Source organism: Petaurus breviceps, unplaced genomic scaffold (genome assembly GCF_028583685.1).
Source record: "Petaurus breviceps papuanus isolate PSGF00001 unplaced genomic scaffold, PetGlider_PUasm1.0 37, whole genome shotgun sequence".
Taxonomy (NCBI): Eukaryota; Metazoa; Chordata; class Mammalia; order Diprotodontia; family Petauridae; genus Petaurus; species Petaurus breviceps.
The window spans coordinates 5162160-5189810 of record NW_027186296.1 but is presented as its reverse complement, the minus strand read 5'-3'; the positions used below and the strand labels follow the sequence as shown (position 1 = coordinate 5189810).

Here is a 27651-nt window from a genome sequence, read left to right as displayed (position 1 = left end):
CCTGCTGAAGGCAGCCTGGCAGACTGACGGAAAGGGTTCATTGCAGCATGCTGGGAACTGAGCACAGTCCTGCATGAGCCCCATGGTCCCAGCCGCAGGCAGGCAGGGGTGGCCAGAGAAGACTTCAGGAGAGTGAATCACCAGCAGCTGTGGCGGTTTTCAGACTTTTCAACCCATAAACATCAAAAAGAAAGTAAAAAGGCAGTCAGGAACTCTACTAGAAAGGAAGGCATGGTCTGGCTCCTGCTGCTGAGGTGAAAGATGGCAGAAGTGGATGCAGCATGGCTGCCTCAGGAGCTCCTGGCCTACAGATCATAGTGGAAGCAACCAACCATTCAGAGGATAATCGCTCTTGCTTTGACCTGTTTGAATCTGGGTTACTTTCTTGGGAGGTCGTCCTGGCGTAAGAAATGCCAGTTAGCCAATGTGGTGTCTGTAGAGAGGGTACCCTCCTCAGATCTCTGACAATATTTGCAAAAAACCCAGAGATCTGGGACAAAACTCTCCTCTCTGAAAGCAGAGTTCTACCATGGCAAAGAGCTCAAAAGTCAAGTAATTGACTGGCAACATGAACAAGCAGAGGAAGCACAAATAGACCACAAAATCCTTTTTTGGGGACAAAAAGGATCAAAGCATGGAATGGGAGGAAGACAATAATGAAGTCAGAACACCTGTATCAAAAGCTTCCAAGAAAAATATGAATTGATTACAGGCCATAGAGGAGCTTAAGAAGAATTGTGAAAATCAAGTAAGAGAAGTGGAGGAAAAACTGGGAAGAGAAATGAGAATGATGCAAGAAAATCATGAAAAGAGGGTCAACAACCTGATTGAAGAAAATAACACCTTAAAAAGTAGACTATAACTCAAATGGCAAAAAAGGTTCAAAAAGCCAATGAGGTGAAGGATGCCTTAAAAAACCAAATTTGCCAGATGGAAAAAGAATTTCAAAAACTCACTGAAGAGAATAATTCCTTCAAAATTAGATTGGAGCAAATGGAAGCTAATGACTTTATGAGAAATCAAGATACTAAAAACATATCTAATCAAATGAAAAATTAGAAGGCAATGTGAAATATCTCATGGGAAAAACCACTGACTTGGAAAACAGATCCAGGAGAAAAAATTTAAAAATTATTGGGCTACCTGAAAACCATGATCAAAGTAAGAACCTAGAAATCATCCTCCAGGAAGTTCTCAAAGAAAACTGCCCTGATGTTTTAGAACCAGAGGGCAAAATAGAGATTGAAAAAATCCACCGATCACCTACCGAAAAAGATCCCAAAAAGAAAACTCTTGGGAATATTATAGCCAGGTTCTGGAATTCCCAGATTAAGGAGAAAATATTACAAGCAGCCAGGAAAAAACAATTTGAATATTGTGGAGACACAATCAGGATAACCCAGGATCTGGCAGCTTCTACACAGAGGGACTGAAGGACTTGGAATGTGATATTCCGGAGGTCAAAGGAGTTGGGATTAAAACCAAGAATCACCTACCCAGCAAAACTGAGTATCATGTTTCAGGGGAAGAAATGGTCATTCAATGAAACAGAGGACTCTCAAGCATTCTTGATGAAAAAACCAGAGTTGAATAGAAAATGTGACTTTCAAATACAAGAAGCAAGAGAAGCATGAGCATGAAAAGAAATCATAAGGAACTTATTAAAATTGAACTGTTGTTATGGGAATAGAAATCTAAGATCTTCCCTACCCCTAGACCCTTTGATAGGCTTAAGGGACTCTGAGAACCTTCCTTTATTTGAAAATATACTCTGCCCTCTAATAGGCTGAATGTGGTTACATGGAGCCTGTGGTGGAAGGCTTGTTTTTCAGGAATGCCCACACCCTGTTGCTTTGTGATTGGACAGGAGGTCAAGAGGGTTGTAACATTCTCTGAGCCAGAAGAAGGCTATATATACCCTGCTGTGAGGTTCTATTTTGGGGCTTACTTTGAGAAAAGTTGTGTGATTTGACCAGAAAAGACTGGGCAACTGTTGAACTTTTAAAACCCAGATGTTGGTGCTTCCCTCTATAGTAATTCACTGGGTATGGATATAATGGTCAGACAGCTGGAAGCCTATCTGCTCATCTATTTCTCTGTCTGCTTGTAACTTCTGCTTGTAACTTGTTTCTGTTCTCTGAAGTTTGGGGTGCTGACCTTTTCCCCCCAAACTAGGTAAATGACATATGTTTGATTAAAGCAAGATTGTTAACCCATTTTGAGTTGCTTTCCTTTAGAAAAGCAGATCTAAGAACCTGTGTTGGCAGTCACCCTGGGTATGCTAGGGTGCTTGCTGTTACAACTGTTTACATTCCTACACGGTAAAATGATAATTATGACTTATGAAAATTTTCTCATTATGAGGATGTTGATGGGAATATATACGTATACATACATATATGTTTATATAGGAGGGTATATGTGCATATAAATACATATATGAGTGTGTTTATATATGTATACATGTATACACAGACAGAGGGCACAGGATCAGTTGAACTGGAAGGAATGATATCTAAAAAATAATATTATGAGGTGAGAGGAATATAATGAGAGGAGATAGAATAGGGTAAATTACCTCATATAAAAGAGGCAAGGAAAAAACTGTTAAAATGGGGGGAAGAACAGGAAGGCAAAAGGGAATGGGTCAGCCTTACTCTCATTGAATTTGGTTTAAGCAATAAATAATATACATACTAAATTGGGTATCTTACCCAACAGGAAAGTAGGGGGGAAGGGGATTAAGAGGGGGGATGATAGAAGGGAGGGCAGACTAGGGGGAAGGGTAGTTAGAAGTATACACTTTTGAAAAGGGACAGGGTCAAAGTAGAAAATAGAGTAAGTGGGGGGCAGGATAGGATGGAGGGAAATATAGTTAGTCTTTCACAATATATCTACTTTGGAAATGTTTTGTATAACTGCACGTGTATAACCTATATTGAATCGCTTTTCCTCCCAGTATGGGTGGGTGACCAGGAAGAAGAAGAAGAATCTGGAAATCAAAGTTTTAAAATCAAATGTAAATATATATTTTACATGCAACTGGGAAATAAGATATACAGGCACTGGGGTATAGAAATCCATCTTGCTCTACTAGAAAGCCAGAGGGGGGATGGAGGAGGATGTAAGAGAGAGCAGATTGAGGGAAGGGGTATTCAGTAGAATCACTATTTTGGGGTGAGTGATAGGGGAAAAATGGGAAGAAAATTTGTAACTCAAAATCTTGTGGAAATGAATGTTGAAAACTAAAAATAAACAAATTAAACAAAAAAGGAGTCAGAAAAAAATATAAGAAAAAAAAGGATGAAATTTACACTAATCTCAGGAAAGAGAAAATTAATTTTTATAATAAGCAGATTTTAATATTTTTTAAATTAAAATTAATATTAATTTAAAATTCATAATAATTTTAATAATAAGCAGATAAACTAACAAGGAAAGTATTAATAACAGAAAAGAATATGGCCTTAAGATAATGTAAATGGGTCCAAATATCTCTGAATAAATAGTGTAAGACAAAAGAAATGAGTCATCATTTGATGAGAGAAGAGTCTATCAATTTCCAAGAGAGCATCAAGACATACAAAGCAAGATTTTCCAAAATGGTTCAAGAGAGAAAAATTGTGAAAGCAGAATTTGGGACCTTCACAGCTAAAATACTAGGCAGGATGGTAAAACTTGAATCCACAGTGCCAAATCTTACTGAAGAAACAAAATGGAAAATAACTGGAAATGCAATTATGAATGAAGGACAATCTGATAGAAAGGAAACAAAAACAATGTTAACAGAACAAATGACTTCTATACAAGTAAAACATTTTGATCTCAAAGACTGGGTACAAGGAGGAAAGTTAAGGATTTTTGTATTCCGAACAGAACATAGCAAATAAAATATCTGAACACCATAAGGAAAGAAATAATACAAGAAAACTACTTAGAAATTCTGAACATAAAATACAAAGTGCCAATCTAAAGATCTTCTCTGGGGCTGCAGGAAGGGGCAAGATTGCTACAAACTGTAAGCATATAGTTGTTAAATTTAACAATTATAAATGAGAAATTCTGCCTGCAACCCAGAGAAACACTTTCAAATTTAAAGGAAAGGAAATTCAAGTAATATAGTACTATTCTACACCCATCAGAAATCTCAGAAGGGAACAGAATCTTTTCTAAAAAGCAAAGGAGAATAAGATACAATACAATGTGACATTCTCCACAAATATGAGCCTAATGACTAATGAAAAAGATGGCAGTAAAAAGAAACAGGCATTTGAAGAAAAAAAAATGAAATGAGCATATTATTGGCTTTACAAATGAAGAAATTGAGATTAGGACAGCAGGTGGTTAATTTGGGGAATCGTGTGAACCACACTAACTCTACCTTGTGACTCAATTTTGGAGCTAGCTCAGTTGCTTTTCTATTTAATTATGAGTCTAATCCAATTTCTATCTTGGGAAAAAAAACTTTATTCAACTGTGGGAAGTGAAATAAAACTTTACTGGATTATTTGAACCTAGCCCTGCAGGGCTGGGAAACGAACCCTGTCAACATTTCTCATCTCAGATCAGATTCCCAAATAAAGGTGCTAAACAACAACAAATCTAAGTTACATTCAGGTCTCAGAAAATTTATTAGCTATGCAATCTTAAGCAAGTTATCTTCTCTCTTTTTGCCTTAGTTTGTTGCTCTGTAAAGAGAAAAATAATAGTACCCTCTCCCAGGATTATTATGAAGAACAAAATGATAGAATGATTGTGAAGTGCTTAACACAGTAACTGACTGGCATATGGTAAGCACTATATAAATGTTTATTAATGTTATTATTATTTCTTTAGTTGAATACAAATTCATACTGAGTTTTAGAAATGTTAGAAAGACAACTTTTTAAAAAAATCTGGGTGCTGCTAAATATAAACTGAGCTTTTAAAACAAGGTATTAAAATGGATATTTGAAAACTTAAATATTTAATGGGGTGTATTTTGATTTAAAATAGATAGTAAACTTAAAGGATAGTAATAATAATATTTACCACAATAAAGAGTAAGTTTTTATTTGAAAATTTTTTATTATCACTTATAAAAATTATGAAAATACATAGGGTGGTTTAAAGATGTAACAAATATATTAATATGAGTCAACTATTAGGAACCTGCTGTATGTCTGAAATACCGGAATGCTATTAATTTACTTTTATAAGGAAAAAATAAATGTAACTGTTAGAGAAACATGAGAAATTAATTATATTCAAGCCCTAAGTTGTGATTAGTGAATCTTTGCTATTTGAGCTAAAAACTCTTGGGACTATACTATATTGGTTTTTTTGAGTTTTGGTTACAGGGATGGTTGTCTGAATTGTCATGGTGTCAATAACAGAAAATTGCATATGCTGACATCTGAAAAGTGAGACAGGTAGATGTCTGTCCCTGGGAAAAAAGTTGAGGGGACTGCCTTGGCACCTCAGACAACAGAAACCAAGGTAAACAAATTCAGCAATCAACTAAGCACAAGTAATGAGATAAACTATCCTGGAGGTAGGGGTGGAGATAGAAAGAGAAAGATGCCTGTAGAGTTAAAAGTAATGAAAATAACAACAAAATAACAAAAGAAAGACTATTAAGAAAAATCAGAATTTTTTGTAAAAGTACACAGGGAGAAAAGGATGGATGGAGAATCTTAATGGAAGAAATGGTAATAGAGGAACTGGCCTGAAACCGTGCACTAAATCACATAACATTGTGCCTACATAGGTGAAACAATGGTTTTTCTGTGGGACTAAACTGTAGAAGTGGAAATCACATAAATAGGAAGAGAAGAGAAAAAAAAAGAGCAGAATGTGTGATATGATACAATTAATTCAATGGTAAAGAACAAAAGGAAAATAAATTGTAATCTCCAAGAAAGAAGTGGGTCTATTGGACAATGAGTGAAATGGCAGCAGCTGGGATAGAAACAGCAATAGAGGAGCAATATTTTTTGATTAATTTATAACTTTTTAAAACATTTTGAGCTCCAAATTCTTTCCCTACTTCAGACCCCTCTCCCACTCATTGAGAAGTCAAATAATATTATATCAGTTATACATGTGAAATTATGCAAAACATATTTCCATGTTAGCAAGAAAAATACAGAAAGTAAAAAAATATATACATTAATTTGTTCTCAGATTTTATCAGTTCTCTCTCTGGAGATGTATAGAATGTTTCATTATGATTCCTTTAGAATTATCTTGGATCACTGTACTGATCTAAATTGTAGCTAAATTTCTCAGCTGATCATTGTTACAATATTGCTTTAATCTTGCACAATGATCTGGTTCTGCTCACTTCACTCTGCGTCAATTCATATAGGTCTTTTCAGATTTCTGAGAGTATCTTGTTCATTATTTTTTATAGCACAATAGTATTCCATCAAAAACATATACCACAATTTGTTCAGCCATTCTCTAGTTGATGGTCATCCCCTCAGTTTCTAATTCTTTGTCACCACAAAAAGAGCTGCTATAAATGTTTTTGTATATTAGATCCTTTTCCTTTCTTTTGATCTCTTTGGGGGTACAGACCTAGTAGTGGTATTTCTGGGTCAAAGGGTACACAGAATTTTATAGCCTTTGGAGCATAGTTCCAAATTGTTCTCCAGAATGGTTGAACCAGTTCACAACTCTACCAACTGTACATTAATGTCTCTATATTTCCATATCCCCTCTAATATTTGACATTTTCCTTTTCTGTTATGTTAGCCAATCTGATAGGTATGAGGTGATACCTTAGAGTTATTTTAATTTGCATTTCTCTAACAAACAGTGATTTAGAGCATTTTTTCATATGACTATAGATGGCTTTTATTTCTTCTAAAAATTACCTGTTCCTATCCTGTGACCATTTTTTAATTGGAGAACAGTCCTTATTTTTATAAATTTGACTCAGCTCCCTATATACTTTTAAGAAATAAGGTCCTTATCAGAGAAACTTGCTATAAAACTTTTTAATGATACTTCATTGTGTATGATACCTTTTAGAAAAATGTCATTTCCCTGGTTAAGTCTTTTAATGATCTTTATGATTGCTTTTGTTTTTTCTGAGATCATGATTGCTACCCCTGCTATTTTCCCCTCAACTATAGCATAATAGATTCTACTCTAGCCTGAAAGAAGGAATTACCGATTTAATAGTGGGAGGGGATCTGAATGAAGAAAGCACACATGATGGGAGAAAGAGATTCTATAGTGGGAGAAAGGAACATTACAGGGGGGTGTAATAGGCAAAGATTTGATACTTAGAGAGACCATTACATTTGAGACAATGGTATTCTTTCACGGAGAGCATAATGCCTCAAGAGAAGGGAAACCAAAGCTCCTTGGGGCAACTGACACCCAGAAAAGTGGGAAGACATGAGCCCAGAAAGATTTCATGGTTAAAGGAAGGAAAGCTCATAGGGAGAGCAAGGAATAATAACAACCATATAATATAATAATAAATAACAAAGGAAAATTTCTGCCAAGGAGCAATATCTCTATTCTTTCTACCCATTGCAGGAATTTATACCTCTGAGAGTGAGGTACAACAGAACAAAGGAGATGAGGGAACAATGTCTCCAAGGCAATAATACAAAAACTATTAAGAAGAGAAAAGTCAAAATAATTATAAGTTTTATTTCCATGAATAATAAAGAGCCTAAAGAAGGAATACATAGGTATAAGGACCATGAATCAAAGAAAAAAATTTAGAATAGATATAAAGAAAGCAAGGGAAAAATCCTCTTTTGAAAAAAAGATATTAAAATGAAAAAAAAAACATAAACAAAAGAAGTAGAAGAGGAAGAGAGGAAGGGGAATTTTCTTGGACTACTTAATTGAGGAAAAAAGAGGGAAAGAATTAGAAGAAAGAGAAAAGAGTTGATGTTAAGCAAATTCCAAACCAAAACATGATCTCAGACAAATAGAGTAAGTAGACGTGAGGGTAAAGAAATAGAGAATATAGGTTCCTTAAAGGAAATGAAGCAAAAATAACAGAGGAAATATACCATCTTCCCCCCCCCCGAAAAAAAACTAATAAAAAATAGTATTAGAGACAAATGGAGAAAAATATAAACCTAACTCTCATAACTTCAAATATTAATGGATTAAACAATCTATAAAAAAGAAAAAGTGCCAGGTTATATGTGAAAACAAAATCTCACAGTCTGTTGCTCACAAGAAATATATCTAATAAACAAAGACATGCATAGACTAAAAATTAGGAACTGTAACAAAATTTACTATGTATTAAGTGAATTATAAAAACCAGGAATTACAATCATGCTATCCTATAAAGCAAAACTTTAGAAATAACATAAAAAGAGAAAAACAAGCAAACTTCCTTATGCTGAAAGGAATCACAGAGTAAAACAAATATCAATATTAAACTTACATGCTCCATATACTTTAGCATCTACATTGATAAAGAAAAAATCAACTGAATTACAAGAAGACATAGACAAAAATACAATGGTGGAAGAGACCATAATGTCTTTCTACTAGTTTTAGACAAATCTAAAAGGATGGTAAACATAACAAAATACATAAATTGAACAGATTGCTAGAGAAACTATAATTAAAAGACTAATAGCTTCTTCCAAATAGAATTATTAAATGCTACACAAATTTTTCATCACAGAAATGTTACAAATAATTGTAAAAGACATAAATAATAAACATATCCCTTACAGATCATAACACAATAAAATAGTAATCAGTTGAGAAAGTAGGAACAAAAGACAGATCTGAATGGAGATTTAACAATGAAATACCAAATAATAAGTAGACCAAAGGAAAAATCATAGAAACAATGAATAATTATCTGAAAGAAAATAAGTCATGAAATAACATACTAAAATTTCTGGTATATAGCTATAGAAGTCTGCAAGGGAAAATTACATCTATAGAGTATATGTTTACCAAAAAGAAAAAGAAGGAATTAATGGAGTGAATATGCATTAAAGTTAGAAAGCCAACAAATAGTTCAAAATAAGCACAAAAAAAATTAAAAATTAGAGGAGAAATAAATTGAAAACAAAAAAAAGTGTCAAAATGGTAAACCTAAAAGCTGATTCTTTAAAAAGATGAACAAAATTGATAAACCTTCAGTCAGCTGAAGGTTTAATCTGATTTAAAAAAAAAAAGGCAAAACAAAACAAAAAAGCAAAAGAAGGGGCAGCTAGGTGGCACAGTGAATAGAGCACCCGTGCTGGGCTGTGAATCAGGAAGACTTATTCATGAGTTCAAATGTGGCCTCAGACTCTTACTAGCTGAGTGATCCTATTCAAGTCACTAAACCCTGTTTGCCTCAGTTTCCTCATCTATAAAACCACCTAGAGAAGGAAATGGCAAACTAGTCCAGTATCTTTGCCAAGAAAACCCCAAATAGAGTCACGAAGAGTCAGTCACTACTAAAATGACTGAACAATGTATCCAGGTCCAACTCTTTGTGACCCTGATGTGACCCTAATAAAGCTGACCCCAGTCTCAATATTCTAACTTCTTTATAGGTCTGGCCCCACTGAAAAGCAGGCCAACTGTACCTACCCAGTTCCCTCCCAATCCCACCAATGTCCTAACTTCTTCATATATGCCTCACTGCTCACTGGAACAGGTGTGTCCTTGAACTCTTAGCTCCCACAGAAACAGCAGGTGTGTCCATGTGATGGTAACCCAGCTACTGCATCTACCTAGTATAATTGCCCCAGACCCCTTCCCATAGAAACAGATGATCACAATCACATCATCCATCTAGCCTAATGGTCCCTGTTTCTGGGACGACAAAGCTTGACAGAGCCACAACAATATTCATACACATTGTCGGCACCATCAGCAATTCATTATCTGCCTGTGAAATCAACTCAGACCCATCAAAAGGTCTGAGAACTCAACACAAATGATCAACATAGAAATCAACACAAACCCACAGACAAGGTCCAAAATGTTGGCACAAATCATCAAAATAGAAATCAACACAGATCGACAAATAAGGTCCAACAGGTCAGCACAAATCATCAGTAAAGTCCCAGGACCTCCAAAACCCTCCTCCAGGACTCCGTAAACATACAATCAGAAAATCCTCTTTCAGGGCTTCCAGTAAAGTCCCAGGGCTTCTGTATAAAGTATCACAAACAAACATTAACACAGACAGGGCAAACAGAGTGCTGGGACACCACAAGTTTTCTCCTTCTTGGCTCTGCCAACACAAAGAGTCTCTCTCTAGCCTGGAAATTCCCCTTATATGTATGATCATTAGCTCCTCCCCTTCCTGTTGCAGAAGTTCATGAACTCTAGGGTTCACACGTTCTGTTTCTTAACAAACTTGATACAAGGCTCCAAAGAAATGTGAACTGAAACAAGGTGTTAATTAAATAGCTGAAACAAGGTGTGGACTACTTCTGTGCTTGCCATTTCAGTACCCTAATTTCCTAATTCCTCAATCTACTCAATTCTTAAGATGTCCCTCTCCCACACTTCCCCTTGAAGATGTTGTTTCATACTTCATTAAGAAAATGAGGACAGGTCTACTCAGTGCAAGAGCAATCTTTCTTGCTTGATAGTCATCAGCTATGACCCCAACTCCCCAGCAACCATGACAAAGAGACCCATAGTTAGCACTGATCTTGGCACCTGTGTGGGAGTTTCCCAATGTGAGAAAATGGAGATCATTGCTAATGACCAAGGAAACAGGACCACCCCAAGCTACATCTCTTTGACCAACACAGAACATTTAATCAGTGATGCTGCAAAGAATCAAAGTACAAACCCCACCACCACAATCTTTGATGCCAAACATCTGATTGGTCATAGATGTGATGATGCAGCTGTATAGTCAAACATGAGGCACTGACCTTTTACAGTGGTGAATGATGCAGCCAGACCTAAGGTTCAAGTGGAATACAAAGGGGAAACAAAAGTTTCTATCTAGAAGCATCTTCTATGGTCTTGACCAAGATGAAAGAAATTGCTGAAGATTACCTCAAGAAGACTGTCACAAATGCTGTCACATTACAAGTATATTTCAACAACTTCCATCAGGTCACCAAAGATGCTGGAACTGTTGCTGGTCTCAATGTACTCCAAATCATCAGTGAGTCAACTATTGCTGCTATTGCTTATGGCTTGGACAAAAAGGTTGGTACCAAGAGAAATGTGTTGATCTTGCACCTTGGAGGTGGTACTTTGAATGACCCATTCTTACCAGTGAAGATGGCATCTTTGAAGTCAAGTCCATAGCTGGGGACACCCACTTGAGTGGGGAAGACTTTGACAACTGAGCGGTCAACCATTTCATTGATAAGTTGAAGCAAAAGCACAAGAAGGACATCTGAGATAACAAGAAGGCTGTTTGATGTCTTTGAACCCACTTGTCAACATGCGAAGCATACTCTCTCTTCTAGTACCTATGTATAAAGCCAATCACAAGCAGCTCTTCTAAGGATGGCTGCTGTGAATAACTTTAAGGATCTAATTGCATAGTATAGTGAAAACTCTATTTATTCAGCAATAAACTAAAGCACAACATTCAATAAACTAAAGGACAATATTCACAATATAACATAACAATTTGTTACTAAGGTGGCCACATAGTCTTAAACAAAACATATCATTCAGTAAGTCACAATCTCTTCAGTCAATATGGAGTACCCAAGTCAAGACTTCTTTCATCTTGACTGAAGGCAGGCTTCCAAATCATCCTTGAGAGGTAATAATCATCCTTAAGACAATCATCCTTAAAGGGTAGCAGAAAGTACAAACACCATTCACCCCTAGGTCACAATAAGTCACAATTTCACCAGTCAGTGCAGAGTACCCAAATAAAGTCCTCTTTCATCTTAACTCTTTGACTTCCAAACCCTATGGATCCTCTTCCATGGGCTGAGTGCTCCCAGTTCTTGCCTGGATTCACCTGACTCTTGCCTGGATTCCCAGGCAGGCAGCTCTCTGCTCCTGTTTCATACCTCAGTTTACAGGGACTGTTCTTCAAGGTTTCTGTTTCTAGGAAGACAAAGCTTAACAGAGCTACAACAATATTTACACACATTTGCCAGCACTATCATCTCAATTCACTTTCTGTCTGACAAAGTAACACTAACAGACAAAGCTTCTGTCTGAGAAATCAAATACACAGCAATAGTAAAGTCCCAGGATTTCTGTAAACAACAATAGAGTCCTCTTTCAGGGCTTCTATATCAGCAGTAAAGTTCTCTCTCAGGATTTCTATAAATAGCAGAGGAGTCCTCTTTCAACAGACAGAATGCTTCATTCTGACATGGAGAGTGCCGAAATCACAAGCATTCTTCCTCTCAGTTCAGCTTGATCCCAGCTCCTGCTCTCCTGCTCGAGGTTTTCTCTGCTCAGTACTATAAAAAAATGGAAATGCAATTCTTGTCCTGGAGAATAAAAGAAACTGAAGGCATTTGTGGAGAATTTTTTTTCCCCCTCATCAATTCATATAACTCAACTATCTTTCCTCATTATTTCCTCCTTCAACCCTGTGTCACATGAGGAGTAGCCCACTGGTCAAGGCCAATCCCTCCATAAGGCAACCCCTCAATCTTATTCTATTCTGCCTTCTCTTCTTTGTGCATCTTTGCTCTTACCAATGAATCTACATACCTATCTACTAGTTGCCTTCCTGTTATGCTACAAGCATGCCTAAATTTCCCTAATTCTTAAAAATTTCTTATTTGATATGACCATCCTTGCTAGTTATCATCCTTCTCTGCATGGTTACACTACTTGCGAAAGCCTTCTACACTCAATGTCTCCATTTCCTCTCTATTCATTCCTTTAGTAACTCCCTGAAATCTGGATTCCACCTTTATCAGTCAACTGGAACCGCTACCAATTATATCTTAAGTACCAAATTTAATGTTCTTTTCTCTATCCTCATCCCTGTCTTTCAGTAGCATTTGAAAATGATGATCACTCTCTTCTAAAATACTGTCTGCTCTCTGAGTTTTTAATTACTGTACTTCTTATTGGTTCTTCTTGTAGCTGCCAGGCCACTCTTTCTCAATTTCCTCTGCTGATTCTTCATCCAAGTTATGCCCTAGGTGTCCCCAACGCTCTATTGTGGGGTCCTTTCCTCTTCTTCCTCTCTAGTGTTTCATTTGTTGATCTCATCAGCTCCCACTAGGTCTGATCCCAATCTTCCTATATTTTTCTCTCTTCCATGTAGTCTACAATTCAGATACATTGGCTTTCTTTCTGTCCCTCCCACATGCCACTCCATCTCCTGATTCTATTTTTTTTTCAGTTTTCCCTCATATCTGGAATGCTTTTCCTCTTTACCTCAACCTTTTAGCTTCCTTCAAGACTTAGCTCTCAAATTTCAAAGCTCTGTAAGAGCCCTTTACCAGTCCACATGCTTTCCCTCCCCTAGTAACTATCATTTATTAGACAGAGAGAGATAGACAGATAGATAGATATAGATATGATGCAGATACAAACAAGTTCCCTAAGGGTTGAGTTGCTTTTCCAGTACTAAGCTCTTAGTTTACTATCTAAACTGAAGGCATCCTAAAGTCTTTTCCCTTATCTTGAAATACCATAAAACTTCCCCCTTATCCTGAACCATAAAATTCCTTGTTTCTCCCCATCCTGGGTCATAAAATTTCCCCTGTCTCCCTTATCTTGTGTCTCTTCTCCTGTCATCCATCTTCCTCATCCTGTCCCTAATCTTCAACTCCCATAAAACCTCTAAAACTACTTTACCATTCTGAAATCTCTTTATAAGCATAACTTCCCCAAATACTGGAGGCTCACTTAGCTGTCTTGCTAGGAGACCCGTACTTCTTTTGCATCAGTCAAGCTCCCAATGGCTACAGAGAAGGTCTAAGTGAATTTTTTCACACCTGAACCAGCTCTACCAACTTTAAACTTCATCAGATAGATATACATATTCTCTCCCTCATTAAAGTGTGTGCTTCTTGAGGCAAGGGACTATGTTTTTGCCTTTTTAAAAAACTATGAACTTAACAAACATCAACAAACATGAACATTTCCATACATGAAAAAGAACAAAGAAAAGAAGATTATACAGGAAACAAAATATCTGAATTATTAAATTTTAAATGAGAGTATCAATTCTGCCTTACTTGTCTATGTAGCTTTCTATACTTCTTTCTTATTATCTAAAAATATTTTGTAGACATTGTATTCTTACTTTTCTTATCATTTCTTTACCATCTCTATCACTTTCATTCCTTTTACAACTATTCTTGTGCTCTTGCTTTCTATATGCATAACACATAGTAAGCACTTAATGCTTCTTGACCTAATTGATGACATTATGGTAACTGTGTTCCTGTTGTTGTTTGTCCTTCCTTCAGGAAGAATACAAAGACATCAGGAAGGTGATGTCATAACTTACAAGTAAATTAGATTAAGTAAAGCCATGCTGTACAAGTCACCCAGTCTTACTTTCTCCTCTGGAGCCATCTGGGTCTAGTGGCAAGAAATTGCTCAGGATGACTAGCAATGGTGAACTTGCCCTTCCCTTGTCCCTCCAAAACACCCAACTTCTCCAAACATATCTCAAAAATGCACCAGACCAAATCCTGAGAGGGACATCCAAGAAAAAAAATCACAATGAATCATTTTCTGAGGCCAGATCAGCAAAGAAGGCAGAAATATTTGTACACTGGGAACAATGTAAGTCAAAGAAGGTGTCAATGAAGTATTCCATTGCAGAGAGAGGCTGTGTACCAGGGCAAGGGGGAGTTCTTGATCCAACATAGAAGGGCCTAAACTTGTGTAGAGTACAGAAACAGGTGCCAACTGGCTACTTTGTTGATCATTACCAGTTGTGAGTAGTGCCGACTTAGGAGAGATGTACCCCTAGGGGTTGTATTTCAGGGTGGAGAGAAACGAGCAAGATCAGAAGTGAGCGGCAGCTGTGTATCTCAGCTCTCAGGAATCAGGTATGGAATTACAGACCAAACAGAATCCTAGAGTCCCATCACTCTGAAATAGCACTAGCTAGCTGATAGTGGCTGAGTCTAGCCGCAGTCTACTGAAACTCTAAATAGGAAAAGACTACTGGCCTGCTGTTCAGACTCAAACCTAGGTCAGAAACTTGCAGAATCAAGACCAGGTGGGGAACAATCAGATCATCTTGAATCAAATCACTTTGGGAGCAATGAAAGCTTGCAGGTCCCCTGAGATCCTAGAATAACAACACTTAATAGCCCCGAAGAATGCAATAGCAGAGCCACCCTGAGACATTCTGTCCAGAAGGGTACAGAGTCTAGTCCTAACATAAAGTCCAAAGTTCAGAAGAAGGCTGAAACAAGGAGCAAACAAAAAAATAATTCCACTATAAAAAGTTATTATTGTGACAGGACTCTTTCAAGACACACACCAAGAAGAGAATAGCCCCAAAATATGTACACAGAGCTGGGTACAAAAATACATTTCACTTGTGAAAGTGATTATTAATAAACAATGTCTTACAGAGATTCAGAGTCCTCCCTTCCCCCTTCCAAAGTTGTTTTTCTTCAGAAGGACATTACCGGTGATGAGATTGCATTGACTCTCCTTATCTGGGTCAAACCCTAAAAAAGCTTACAAGGCATTTAATCTAAACTGAGGAAGCCCATTGTGTTCTACTTAAATTTGGGTGGAGACAGATTCTTTTGTCTAGATAACCTAAGGCTGGGGGTGGTATGGTGTAACAGGGGATGGTCTGATATAGAGATATTTTCTTGGTCCAGAGGTGAAATAATAATGGACAGCAATCATCCCGTTAGAAGGGTATATAAACCGTGCAGCATAACCACAAAAGGGGGCTCAGTTGTTGACTGCTGCTTCCATGTATTTATATGCATGCCTGTTTGCTTTCAGAAAAATTAAAAATAAATATACATATTGTTGAGCCAAAAGGAGCAAGACAAAAGATCCCCAAGAGTAAAATTTGGAAGTGGACTTTATTACCGTGGGACTGCTGGGGTCACATACCCAGATCAGAGTGAGTTGGCACAGACAATGTGCCAGTTTTTTAAGCAATTCCAATAGTCATGTTATGTAAGCCGAGACTACAGTGATTGACAGTGTATATTTGAATTTCCCAGGGGCTCAAAGTTTACCCTAGGCTGAGGGACAGGGAACCTAGAATGGGTAAAGATGGGGAAGATCCAGTGGGGAGCAGGGAGTAAGGGATGGGGAATATCCCGTGGGGGGGCGGGGCAGGGGATGGGGAAGAATGAAGAAATATCCTGTGGGGAGGGCAGGGGATGGGGGAGAATGGGGAAACACTCAACAGGAATTTTACCCTAGGCTGAAATTCCTGCTCATGGGATCAGTTGGGGGAGGGAAGAGTGGGGTCATGCTCAACAATGTAGCCTAATTCTGTTTGTCTTAGACTCAACTCTGGGGGTTGATAACATTCAACAGGGAAATAGGAGGAACCATGATTCCAGTGGACAAAAACATGCTTCCCACCTTCTGATAGGAAAATGAAAGACTCAGAGAGTGGAATAAGACTACTTTTTTTGAGGGGAGGGTTGAGGGGAATACAGCCAAAGAAAAAAATTCTTTTGTTTGACGATATATATTAGGAACATGGGTTTGATTTTCTTTCTCAATTAGGGTAGAATGCAAGTAGAAAAGGTAGCTCTCTGCTGGTTGAAAAAAATATTTAAAAAGCTAATTCAAAGTTGAGTGAGCAGAATTAGGAAAACAAACATAATGACTACAATAATGTAAATGTCATGAAAAGAAAATGGAAACAGAAATCTGTGAAATTCTATGGAACAAGCTTGGATGTAGAAAGCAGTTGAGAAAATATATCCCTCTCCCTATATTGCAAGGGGGCGGCAGGAGATTAGTACTTGCAATATAGTGAATGTGTTGATTCATTTTTCTGAAATGCTTTTTCTCCCTCTCTTTTTAAACATCTTTGTTACTGGAAATGGCTTGCTGGGTAGAGGAGGTAGGAGGGTTATATTAAAAAATGGATTCTTTATAATCATAAAAGTTATCAATATTTCCTTAAGCCACAGAACAAAACAAGAGTAATTTTAATTTCAATGGAAGAAAAAATTCCATTAAATAGCAATTCTTAGAAAGTGGGGAAGAATGAGGGTTGGGATGTCCTCATTTTAAAGACTGATGTGGTACAACAGTGCCCAAAGTCAAGCTACCACTTACCTCAGGTTGAATGCTTCCATTCCATGGTAAGCCTGCTTGTCTCAGTCTCATGTGCACAGGTGATGATACGGGACTAAATTCACTTCTCCTCATGATGAGAAAAATCTTTCTTTGAGTTTTTAAGCCATAGGATTATATTCCCTCTTGGACTCCCATAACAACTAGTATTTCTTATTGTCGCTCCAGGGAAGGGAACTCTCTACTATAGTCAATAGACCCTATGAGATCATTGAATTTAGAACTAAGGGGGACCTTAGAAGTCACCTAAGGTAATTTTATTGCTGAGCCCAGAGAAGTAAAGTAACAATCCAGATTACATAGCAAGTATGCAGCATTCAGGAATCAAACCAGGATCCTTTTATTTCAAATACAATGCTGCATTTAGCACTCTCCTATATCTATTATGGTGCTACTCTGGAGAATTTTTTAGTTAATAATATAGTTGCTGTTCTCATATTTTTCATTTAATTATTCAAAAGGACAGGATTATGCTCCATTTCCTATTCATACTTTCTAAATAATTCATACTAGAAATTGTCAAAAGGCCTGAAGAAATCTGATAAATGTGAACATGGACTTTAACTCATGGGGAAGGGGGTAGGGAAAGCAGGGTTGGCCATGGTAATCTCCAGGAACAGACAATATTAACTTACTTGATGCCTGCTGAAAAGCTCACCACAGGGAAGAAGAGCCCATCAGTGTTGAAGTTCTCAAACATTCCCTGCACAGGCTGCCCATTGATTCGGAATGAAATGCTGGGTACACCAAGGTCAAGGCAGCAACTCACCACATCCTCAGACTTTAACAAATGCTGGTTGACAGAAGCCACTGCTCTTGGAACTCGGCCTGGTTGAAAAAAGCAGGCAAAGACAATGAGGAGTAGTGGCAGACTCTTGAAAATCTCACTCTGAGAGTTAGATTTACAAATAGAACTTAGGGTCATAAGAGAATATGGAAAGGTTTTGAGACCAACACAATGATGACTAAATGGAGAGACACTGACAGACCAATCTTATGTGAGAATTTTCTAACTCAAGTCTGACTTTGAGGAATAAATTTATTTTCCTTATGTGATAAATGGTGTGAGACATAAATCTTCAAGGTTTAAGTGGGCAGACACAGTGCCCAAGATGAAGGAAGCTGCCATGAATAAGAATGAATAAGTTTTCAAGTTGTATAGCATGTCTTTGGACTCTGGTCAGTATCCAACTTATTGAACAAACTTTGGCCTTTGCTGTGCTCAGGCAATCTGAAGTAGAGAAGAATGTGTGGTAACACATATTTACTGTAATCACTTCTGAGAGAAATGACTGTTCTAGAATTATGAATAGAGATCACTTCTTCCTGGAAAAAAATCAGAATGAAAAGTAGCAAGACCAACCAGTTATCAGATGATCTAGGGTGCTAATTTGAAAAAGTGTTATAGTATTACAGAAAGGTAGGGAAACCCATATCTATTTCTGTAACATTTCAATACCATGATCTTTATAAAGAACAGAATTAATTTTCTATTTTGAGTTTTATAAACTTGACTCTGAGTAATAAAATCAACTCTATTTTATTTCTACATATTTATGCCATTTCACGCTGGAAGCTAAAGAAAATAAAAATAATCACCATCTATAATGAAAATTTTGATGGTAGTCTGGTCATTGGGATGAATTACTTTGCTTTCTATATCTCAGGAACTGTAATAATATCTTTGGGTAGAGGAGGGAAGAATATCTATTAGCTAAGTGATTACAAAGAGATGTGGGTAGAACATCAAAAACCCACGAGTAAACTTAAGACTTTCTAACTGGCTGAGAATTGAGATTATAAACTGACAAATAAACTATGTGCCAACTGGCCACATAGACTCATGCCAAAACAATGGAAAGTGTTCTGAGAACAAAGATGTAATTCTCACTTAGAGAAACAACATGTGGATGGTGGGAACAGGGTAGAATCCAGAAGGACAGAATCATGGACCAAGTAGGCAATGAGAACTTTAACTAGAAAATAGCAAGCAAGTAAGAGGAAGAAAAGGGAAAAGCATTCATTAAGTGCCTACTATGCACCATGATCTATGCTAAGAGCTTTACAAATATCTTATTTTATCCTCACAAGAACCTGGGAGGTAAGTGCAATTTTTACAGGTGAGGAAATGAAGGGACACAGAGGTAAAGTAACTTGCCCAGGGTTACACAGGTAGGAAGTACCTGAGGCCTTATTTGAACTCATATCTTCCTGACTTCAGACCCAGCACTCTACCCACTTTACCATTAGCCATCTCATTGGTCCGACAATGTAGGACCAGAAACCACTTAGGATTGGTATACTTTATATGCATTTTTCTTACCTTCTCAATATAATTATGCAAATATGTTTTATATTAATTTATAATGCTTTTTTTCCCTTGCAAATAAGTCCTAGAAATATTATGTTTATGGCTTGGTGGGGATGATGGTGACAGTGAATGGAAAGAATGGAAAGAAGGAGTGGGTGTTAGAATGAAGCACAAAGAGATAATGACAATGATCAGTGTGGGGTTGGTTACAATAATTTTGAATGGATATGACCTATTCAGTATCTTAAACCTGGGATAGCTATTCTCAGCATCTGTGTGTGTGGGGGGAGGGGGTATCCCTGTGGGTGTGTATATATGAGTGCTACACATAAATAGAATATCTTCAATTGACTCCAAAGGTTAATTTTCCTCCCCTCTGAGGAGTATTTTTAGAGCACAATAAAACACTAAAGGTCAGCATTTTCTTAGCCCTAGGCACCTCAGAGGTTCATATAATACAACAACCTATTGCTAGATTGGGTAGAAGAATGTAGGACCTGACAAAGAAGCCTGGTCTAGACTCTGGAATCTAGGCTGATTCCTTACTAGTAGAAAGTATTGTGGGAACCAACATGCCATTTTCATTTGGTGGCCACAAAGAAAAGCAATATGCTAAAGTATGTGCTGGAGGTTAGAAGAAAATTGTGCCAAGTTTGGACAGAAGAACTTTAGCTAGTGAAAGAACGAGCTAGTCCCACCCACCAAGGCAGAAAACATATGTATAGTATTTGTGTTTGTATCTATGTATGTGTGTATGTGTATATGTATATATATGTAGACATATATACACACACACATACATAAATACGTATATGTGTGTGTGTATAATCTTTACATTTAGATCTTCTGCTTCAATATATTTCCTTATGTAGTCAAAGGGAATGAACCCTAGGCACTGACATCTTGTGGTGTAGAGTGTATGGTGGCAAGATACAGAAAGAGGAAAAGTAAGGAAGGGGGATGACAGGTAACATGGAACAAATTACATGTTAATAGCCATCTGAGGCACTCCATGTACTAATTAATTTCCTATATCAATGATATGGACTATATATCAAAATAAAATTACTAATTTCATGTAATGTGGTTTGAAGTGATTCACTTAGGAAGGTATGCTTATTAAAATTATTTCATATAAGCATTTATGGAATAGGTAGGAAAGAGTAGAAGGGGAATCAAGTTCTGGAATATATTCGTGTATGTGTGTGCACATATATATATGTATATATATATATACATTCTTAGAATTAATAAATCAACAAGCATTTTTAAAGGACACATTATGTGTCAGGCACTATGAAATAAAAAGAAAGGCAAAAACCAAACCAAACCCTCTGACCTCACAGGGCTCACCTCCTAATAGGGTAAACAACATGTAAATAACTAGGTATATACAGAGAGGTGTAAGACAGAGAGCAGATGGAAGACAGTCTTATAGAGGAGAGCGTGAACAGTAGGGGAACTAAAGGAGGCCTGCTACAGAAGGTGGCATCTCATCTCCACCACATCTGGGTGTGGTGTTCCTGGTTAGCAGAGATTCCCTCAATCTGCCCCAGGCTCATACACCCAACTCCCCTCATTGTACCAGGGTAAAAATTCCTGTGGCTGGAGCCAAGGCAGCCTCCTAAACCACAAATTGTTGTTTAAACAGAACTAAGCTGGAGGTGTTTATTCTTCACAGGAATCAAACTGACGAGGTATAGGCTCTGGGAGCCCCCTTGAGCTCTCCTTGAATCCTTGAGGTACAGGCTCTGGAAACCTCTCTTGGACTCTTGATTGAATCATCCCATTTGATGAGAAAGGTCTGTTGCTAGACCTTTGAACTGGCCTAGCCCACCATTGTCTGTAGCATCCAGCTACTTCCCACCCTTAATCACTCATTGACCTCATTAACTCCTCCAGAAGACCCTCCCCAAACTCCTTCTCTAGACCACCCCTAAATTCCTCCCACAACCTTCTGTATATAAGACCCCATCTCATGCCATGTGGAGTGAGAGTGCCATGGAAGAGTGAGAGCTGCATTGAATACCATAGAATAGTGACAGCACCATAAAATGACCTAGCACAGACTTACTCTGTGTCTAATGGAAGCAAACTTTTAATAAATTTTACTTTTCTTTGGCTGAGAAGACTCAAGTTGAATTCATTCAGCAGGATCCAGTGTGCTGGTATTTTGGGGTCTCCAGAGCAACCCTAACCCTCTTAGTGGGTAAAACCTCTTCAAAACCTCATCCTGGGATTTTTTGTCAGATATTCTCAGATTATCCCAGGAGGACCTCCGTTCTGCCCCTACTCTTACTTATTTTTACTGCTCTATGTTGGCCCTGAGGCACTATTTTATCTTGTTTGTGGAAGAAATTTGGAGAGCTTGGAATTTTCTGACCTACTCCACCATCTTCCAAGAATCTTCTCTGAGACTATTAAGGGTAGTTGAAATTTCTCTTTCCCTGGACACCTTTCAAAAAAAAAAAAAGGAAAGAACTTTTTGTGATTTAAAAGCTAAGGCCTATCTATCATGAAGCAGACATGGAACACAAAAGTTCCTTTCTAAATGTTGAGTTTTATGAAGAATAAAGAAAAACTTTTTTTTTTAACCATATAGGGAGACTAAAGTTCTCATGGGTCAAAAGAGAGCCCCAAAGCACTCAAGATTTTGCTACTGAAAGATGTGCATAATAAAAGAACAGAATTCAGACTAGGTGGATGAAGAATACTGATGTTGGGGGTGGCTAGATGCACAGTGAGTAAGAGCACATATTGTTGAGCCGAAAGGAGCGAGACAAAAGATCCCCAAGAGTAAAATTTGGAAGTGGACTTTATTACCACGGGACTGCCGGGGTCACATACCCAGATCAGAGTGAGTTGGCACAATGTGCCGGTTTTTAAAGCAATTCCAATAGTCATGTTATGTAAGCCGAGACTACAATCAGTGATTTGACAGTGTATATTTGAATTTCCCCGGTGCTCAAAGTTTACCCTAGGCTGAGGGACAGGGAACCTAGAATGGGTGAAGATGGGGAAGATCCAGTGCGGGGTAGGGGGTAAGGGATGGGGAATATCCGGTGGGGGGGGCAGAGGATGGGGGAAAAATGGAGAAATATCCTGGGGGAGGGGGGCAGGGGACAGGGGAGAATGGAGAAATATACAGTGAGGGGCAGGGGAGGGGGGAGAGAATGGGGAAACACTCAACAGGGATTTGGGAAGACCTGGATCAGTTCTGGCCTCAGATACTTAACACCCACACAAAATAACTGGCCATGTAACCTTGGGCAAGTAACTTAACCCCAATTGCTTAAAAAAAAAAAAGAATACTGACTTGACTCTTTAACCTATCTTTTGTTCTTGCTTAAATTCCTTTGCATCTGAGTGAAAGAATTTGGGACTGTATCAGATTGTCTGCACCCTAAGCAAAACAATAATCTAAAACAGAAAACTTTGATCTCCTCAGGGCCAGAAAAGCAAACACTTAAATTTAAGCTTAGCCTGAGATTACTATGAATTGATTTGGTCAGGTGGGCATGAAGCTATGAATCAAATGTATGAATAAGAAAACTTTTATTAAAGGCTTACAGAATGCAAAGCACCAAAGGTGAGGATACAAATAGAAAAGCAATATAATCCTTGGTGTCATGGAGCTTACATTCTAATGGGGAGTCAATTTAGGACTGTTGGTTTACCCTAGCAGATTGAAGCTAAGCTTGATTAGCTAGCCTAGAAGGGATGAATGTATCGGTGGAGACTTCAACAGCAGCAGAACCTGTCAAGAGGAACAATGTCCCTGACAATGAACAGGTACAGTGGGCCCAGTAGAATGATATGCCCAGCTGATACACTATATATATCCAGCAAGGAGCAGGTCCCATAGAAACACTTTACCCAGAGAGTAAACACAGTGACAACACCACAATATACCACAAAGTACCATCAGAGGACATCAAAGGCCAAGTAGGGGATCTTCACACATTGCCATTCTCCCTATTGTCAACAGGTCTAGGTATATGCATTGTGGGACCCACTTGAGCCCCCCACATTTTTTTCTTTCTTTTTTTAAATTTATTTTTCATTTTCAACATCTTCTTTTATAGGATTTTGAGTTCAAAGTTTTCCCTGCCACCCTCCACTCCCCGCTCTCCAAGACAGCATGCAATCTGATAAAGGCTTGTAATGGGAAAGTAAATTTTTAAGATCTTCCCTGCCCCTAGGCTAAAGTACACCTGGAGCCTGGGGTGGGAGGCTTGCTTTTCAGTAGATACTTTTTGATTGGCCAGTGGGTCAATAAGGTTGTTACATTCTCTGAGCCAGGAGAAGGCTATATAAGCCCTGATGTGTAGCTTTGTTTTGGGGCTCACTTTGAGAAGTGTGCTGTGATTTGATCAGATGAGACTCTGGGAAGCTGTTGTTGAGAGCCCCCCCACCGGCTTTGAAAAGCCCAGATGTTGATTTGGTATGGATGTAATGGTTGGACAGTTTGGAAATCTGTCTACTTGATCTGTTTCTCTGTCTTGATAATTCTGTCTGTATACTCTGAAGTTCGGGGTGCTGACCTTTTTCCCCTGAACTAGGTAAACGATACATGTTTGACTGATTAAAGTAAGCTTGTTAACCCATTTTGAGTTGCTTTCCTTTATCAAAGCAGATCCAAGAACCTGTGTTGGCAGCAACCCTGGGGACACTGGGGTGCTTGCTGCTACAAGGCTCTACATGTATGATCATGTTAAACATATTTCCACTTTAGTCATGTTGTGAAAGAGGAATCAGAACCAAAGGGAAAAACCATGAGAAAGAAAAAACAAAAATACAACAAAAAAGAGAAAATAGTATGTTTTGATCTGTATTCAGACTCCATAGTTCTTTCTCTGGATAGAATTTTCCATCATGAGTCTTTTGGAATTGTCTTAAATCACTGCATTGCTCAGAAAGGTTAAGTCTAACAAAGTCAGTAATCACACAATGTTGCTGTTACTGTGTACAGTATTCTCCTGGTTCAGCTCACTTCACTCAGCATCAGTTCATACAAGTCTTTCCAGGTTTTTCTGAAGTCTGCTCACCATTTCTTATGAAATAAATAGTATTCCTTGAGCCCCTTTGAAATACCCTCTAAGTGAATCAAAAAATTAAGCTGACTGGGACCATTCTCCTATTTATGAAAAAGGACCAGGTGCCTTGAATTGGACACTATCATGATTAATGGCATTTATTTTATCTTGTTGTTTTATGGACATTATCCTGTTATGACACTCTCTTCTTGTTATGGCATTCCCCTTCTTATGGTTAACAGAAAATAGATATCCTGGCGGCACTCTCTTATTCTATGGATATATAATCTTCAATTAACTTTTCTTTGAGTCTCAGTTTCACTGAGACTCTCATACATGTATGGTTCTGCTACCTTATAGAGAATAAACAGCACATATGTGACCTAATTTTGCTTGTCTCTTTTTAGATCAAATATTGAAGGTTGACATTATATATATTTATAAAAATGAATACATACATTTATGTATACATTACATATAAATATGTATATAGACATATGTATGTATGTATGTGTATGTGTTTGCTGGAACATAGAGAAGGTTCTATGGCAAATCTTTTTTTTATTTTTTTATTTAAGCAATCAGGGTTAAGTAACTTGCTCAAGGTTACACGGCCAGTAATTTCTGGGTGTGGTGCTAAGTATCTGAGCCCAGATTTGATCCTCAGGTCATCCCGACACTGGAGCCAGTGCTCTTACTCGCTGAGCCTCCTGGCTGCCCCTTCTATTGCAAATCTTACCATGTTATTTTATTAAATGTCTTTGCTTTGAACTGACTCTTCTTCTGAAATAACTATCAGAGGAACTGAAAGGTTTGGTTCTACTAATAGTGTAAAATTGGGAGCTAAAGCAGAAGCCAGACAATGTTCTAAAGGCTGTGGAGATTATAGCACATGGGAGAAACAATACTGTGGCTGTTGTTTATTCAGAAGAAGATAATTGCCAAATTGTACCCCTAACTCATGTATTCTACTGTGAATGAGGCTATGATAGTGAGTTCATAGACTCCAAAAGCACAGCTGACTCCATATTTGTCTCTTTTTGGCTTTTTGTCCCTTAAACTTGTTTGTGAGATTTGTTTCCTGCAGGCTTAGAACCCTTCACCTGAAGATGCCTGATCACTTAAGCCAGATGTCACCTCCTGTCCACAACTATGATATGTCACCCTTGGACCTGGCATCAACCAAATTCCGAATGCCAGCTAAAGAACTGACCTCTCGAATGGGACCTCTTGCAGCAAGGACAGCCCTACATTCAATTTTAGCTGGAAGTAGCTATGGAGAAGAGATCTTCGCCCCTTAACCCAAGATTTTGAGCCCCTTTCATTCAAGGGGGGAAAGATGCTTGTGCCCAAGCCCCCACCTTAAGATACTGTTCTATGTGCTTATTTTCTATTATCCCTATTAAACTGTTGCAAAGTTCTGTTGACACCAGTTACCCATAAACTCTCATTAATCTATGTAATGAAATGTATTGTTGATGTATTTTTGCTATGTAAGGGACATGAAAGATCTTGGGGCCAAATATAATAGTAATGGGAATCTGAAGATATTTCCTGCCCCTTAATAAGCCTAAGGGAATCTGAAGACCTTCCCTGATTTGAAGATATACCCTGCCTCCTAATAAGCTGAATGTAATCACATGGAATAGAGCCCACAGGAAAATGGGAGTCAGAGTGGCTAGATAGAAGGAGAGGACCCATCTGAGGGAGACAGACTTGTGAGTAAATGTTGGTTTCTGGGAAGGCTAAAGGATGCTGTGGCTCTCTGTGCTTTTATGGCTTATTAACTTTTCTGCTATTACCGTGTTTCCCAATAATAAGACCTATCCCGAAAATAAGCCTTCCCCTTACTGTGTAAGATTCCTCTAAAATAAGCCCTCCCCCAAAAATAAGCCCTATTGAGATTGCTACTGCAGTGAAGGTGATCCCCTGCTACATGCTACATTACGGTACCCTCTGTATGCACCGCCCCCCCCCCGTGAAACGCACGCCGCGCTCCGAGCTGCATCCAATCAGAGCTGCAGCAGTGAGCGCATCATCCTGTTCTTCCCCAGTGATTTGCTTGTAATCACTGTAATTACAATTTGCTTGTAATCACCGTAATTACAATTTGCTTGTAATCACCAAATTGCTGTCAATGTTCATTAAAATAAGCCCTCCCCTGAAAATAAGCCCTCTGGTGTTTTTCTGTCCAAAAAAAATAATAAGACAGTGTCATTATCGGGGAAACACGGTATGGTTTGGTAGTGTCTGAATAAATATTTTGCTTCTGTCCTCTATATGGAGAGTCTGCTACATTTTGTGTTTGAGCACTATGCCAGCATATTTATAGTGGCCATTGGCACTGTGAATATTGTATTGCTGCTACAATGCATTATAGAAGCAAGGGCAGTAAGAGAAATTGTTTTGAGTGGATGTGGATCCCACACAATAACTAGAGCTTGCCGTAGCTATTCTAAGGACCCTACATGTGAGAAATGGGTACCACAAGTACTACTTATAAAAAGAATATCTTCATTTGTGCCTGAGGATGAATTATTCCTCTCTTCTGATAAGTATTTCTGGTATACTATATACACTGATGACTAATATTTCTCTAGCTCTAGGAATCTCAGAGGTTTGTATAATAAAATTACCCATAGTTAGATTTCCCATGTACAGGAATAACCCAAACATATAAAAATATATGTAGCAGGGAGACATATTTCAGCACCTTTCACCTGTATGGCAGAGGAAAGTGCCAAGTCAAGTCAAACTAAGAAGCATTTATTAAATACTTAGTGTGGTTTAGTAATGAGCTACATTATGGAATCTGGAGAAAAGCAAAAACAGTCTCTACTCCCAATAATTACATTCTAATAGGTGAGGTAATATGTAAATAACTATGAATATGCAAAAAATAGATAGAAGGCAATTTTAGAGGGGAAGACATTAGTACCTCAGAGGGACCAGGAAAGGCCTCCTATAGATCTTATAATTTTGAGCTAAGTATTCAAGGAAGCTATGGAAATCAAGAGGCAGGGCATTTAAAGCATGGGTGGCAGCAAGTTCAAAGGCATGGAGACAGGAGATGATGATGATTATGATGATGATGATAGCTGACATGTATGTGTGTGT

The 27651-nt window shown here is 38.0% G+C and overlaps 1 protein-coding gene across 1 annotated transcript in view; it reads right to left on the bottom strand.

The window, feature by feature from the left end:
- RYR3 (ryanodine receptor 3) overlaps nt 1–27651 on the bottom strand; it is a 777114-nt gene that overhangs the window by 361028 nt on the left and 388435 nt on the right. The window contains exon 19 of the mRNA XM_069097663.1: nt 17823–18015. Coding sequence (XP_068953764.1) covers nt 17823–18015 — 193 coding nt within the window. The remainder of the gene's footprint in view (nt 1–17822; nt 18016–27651) is intronic.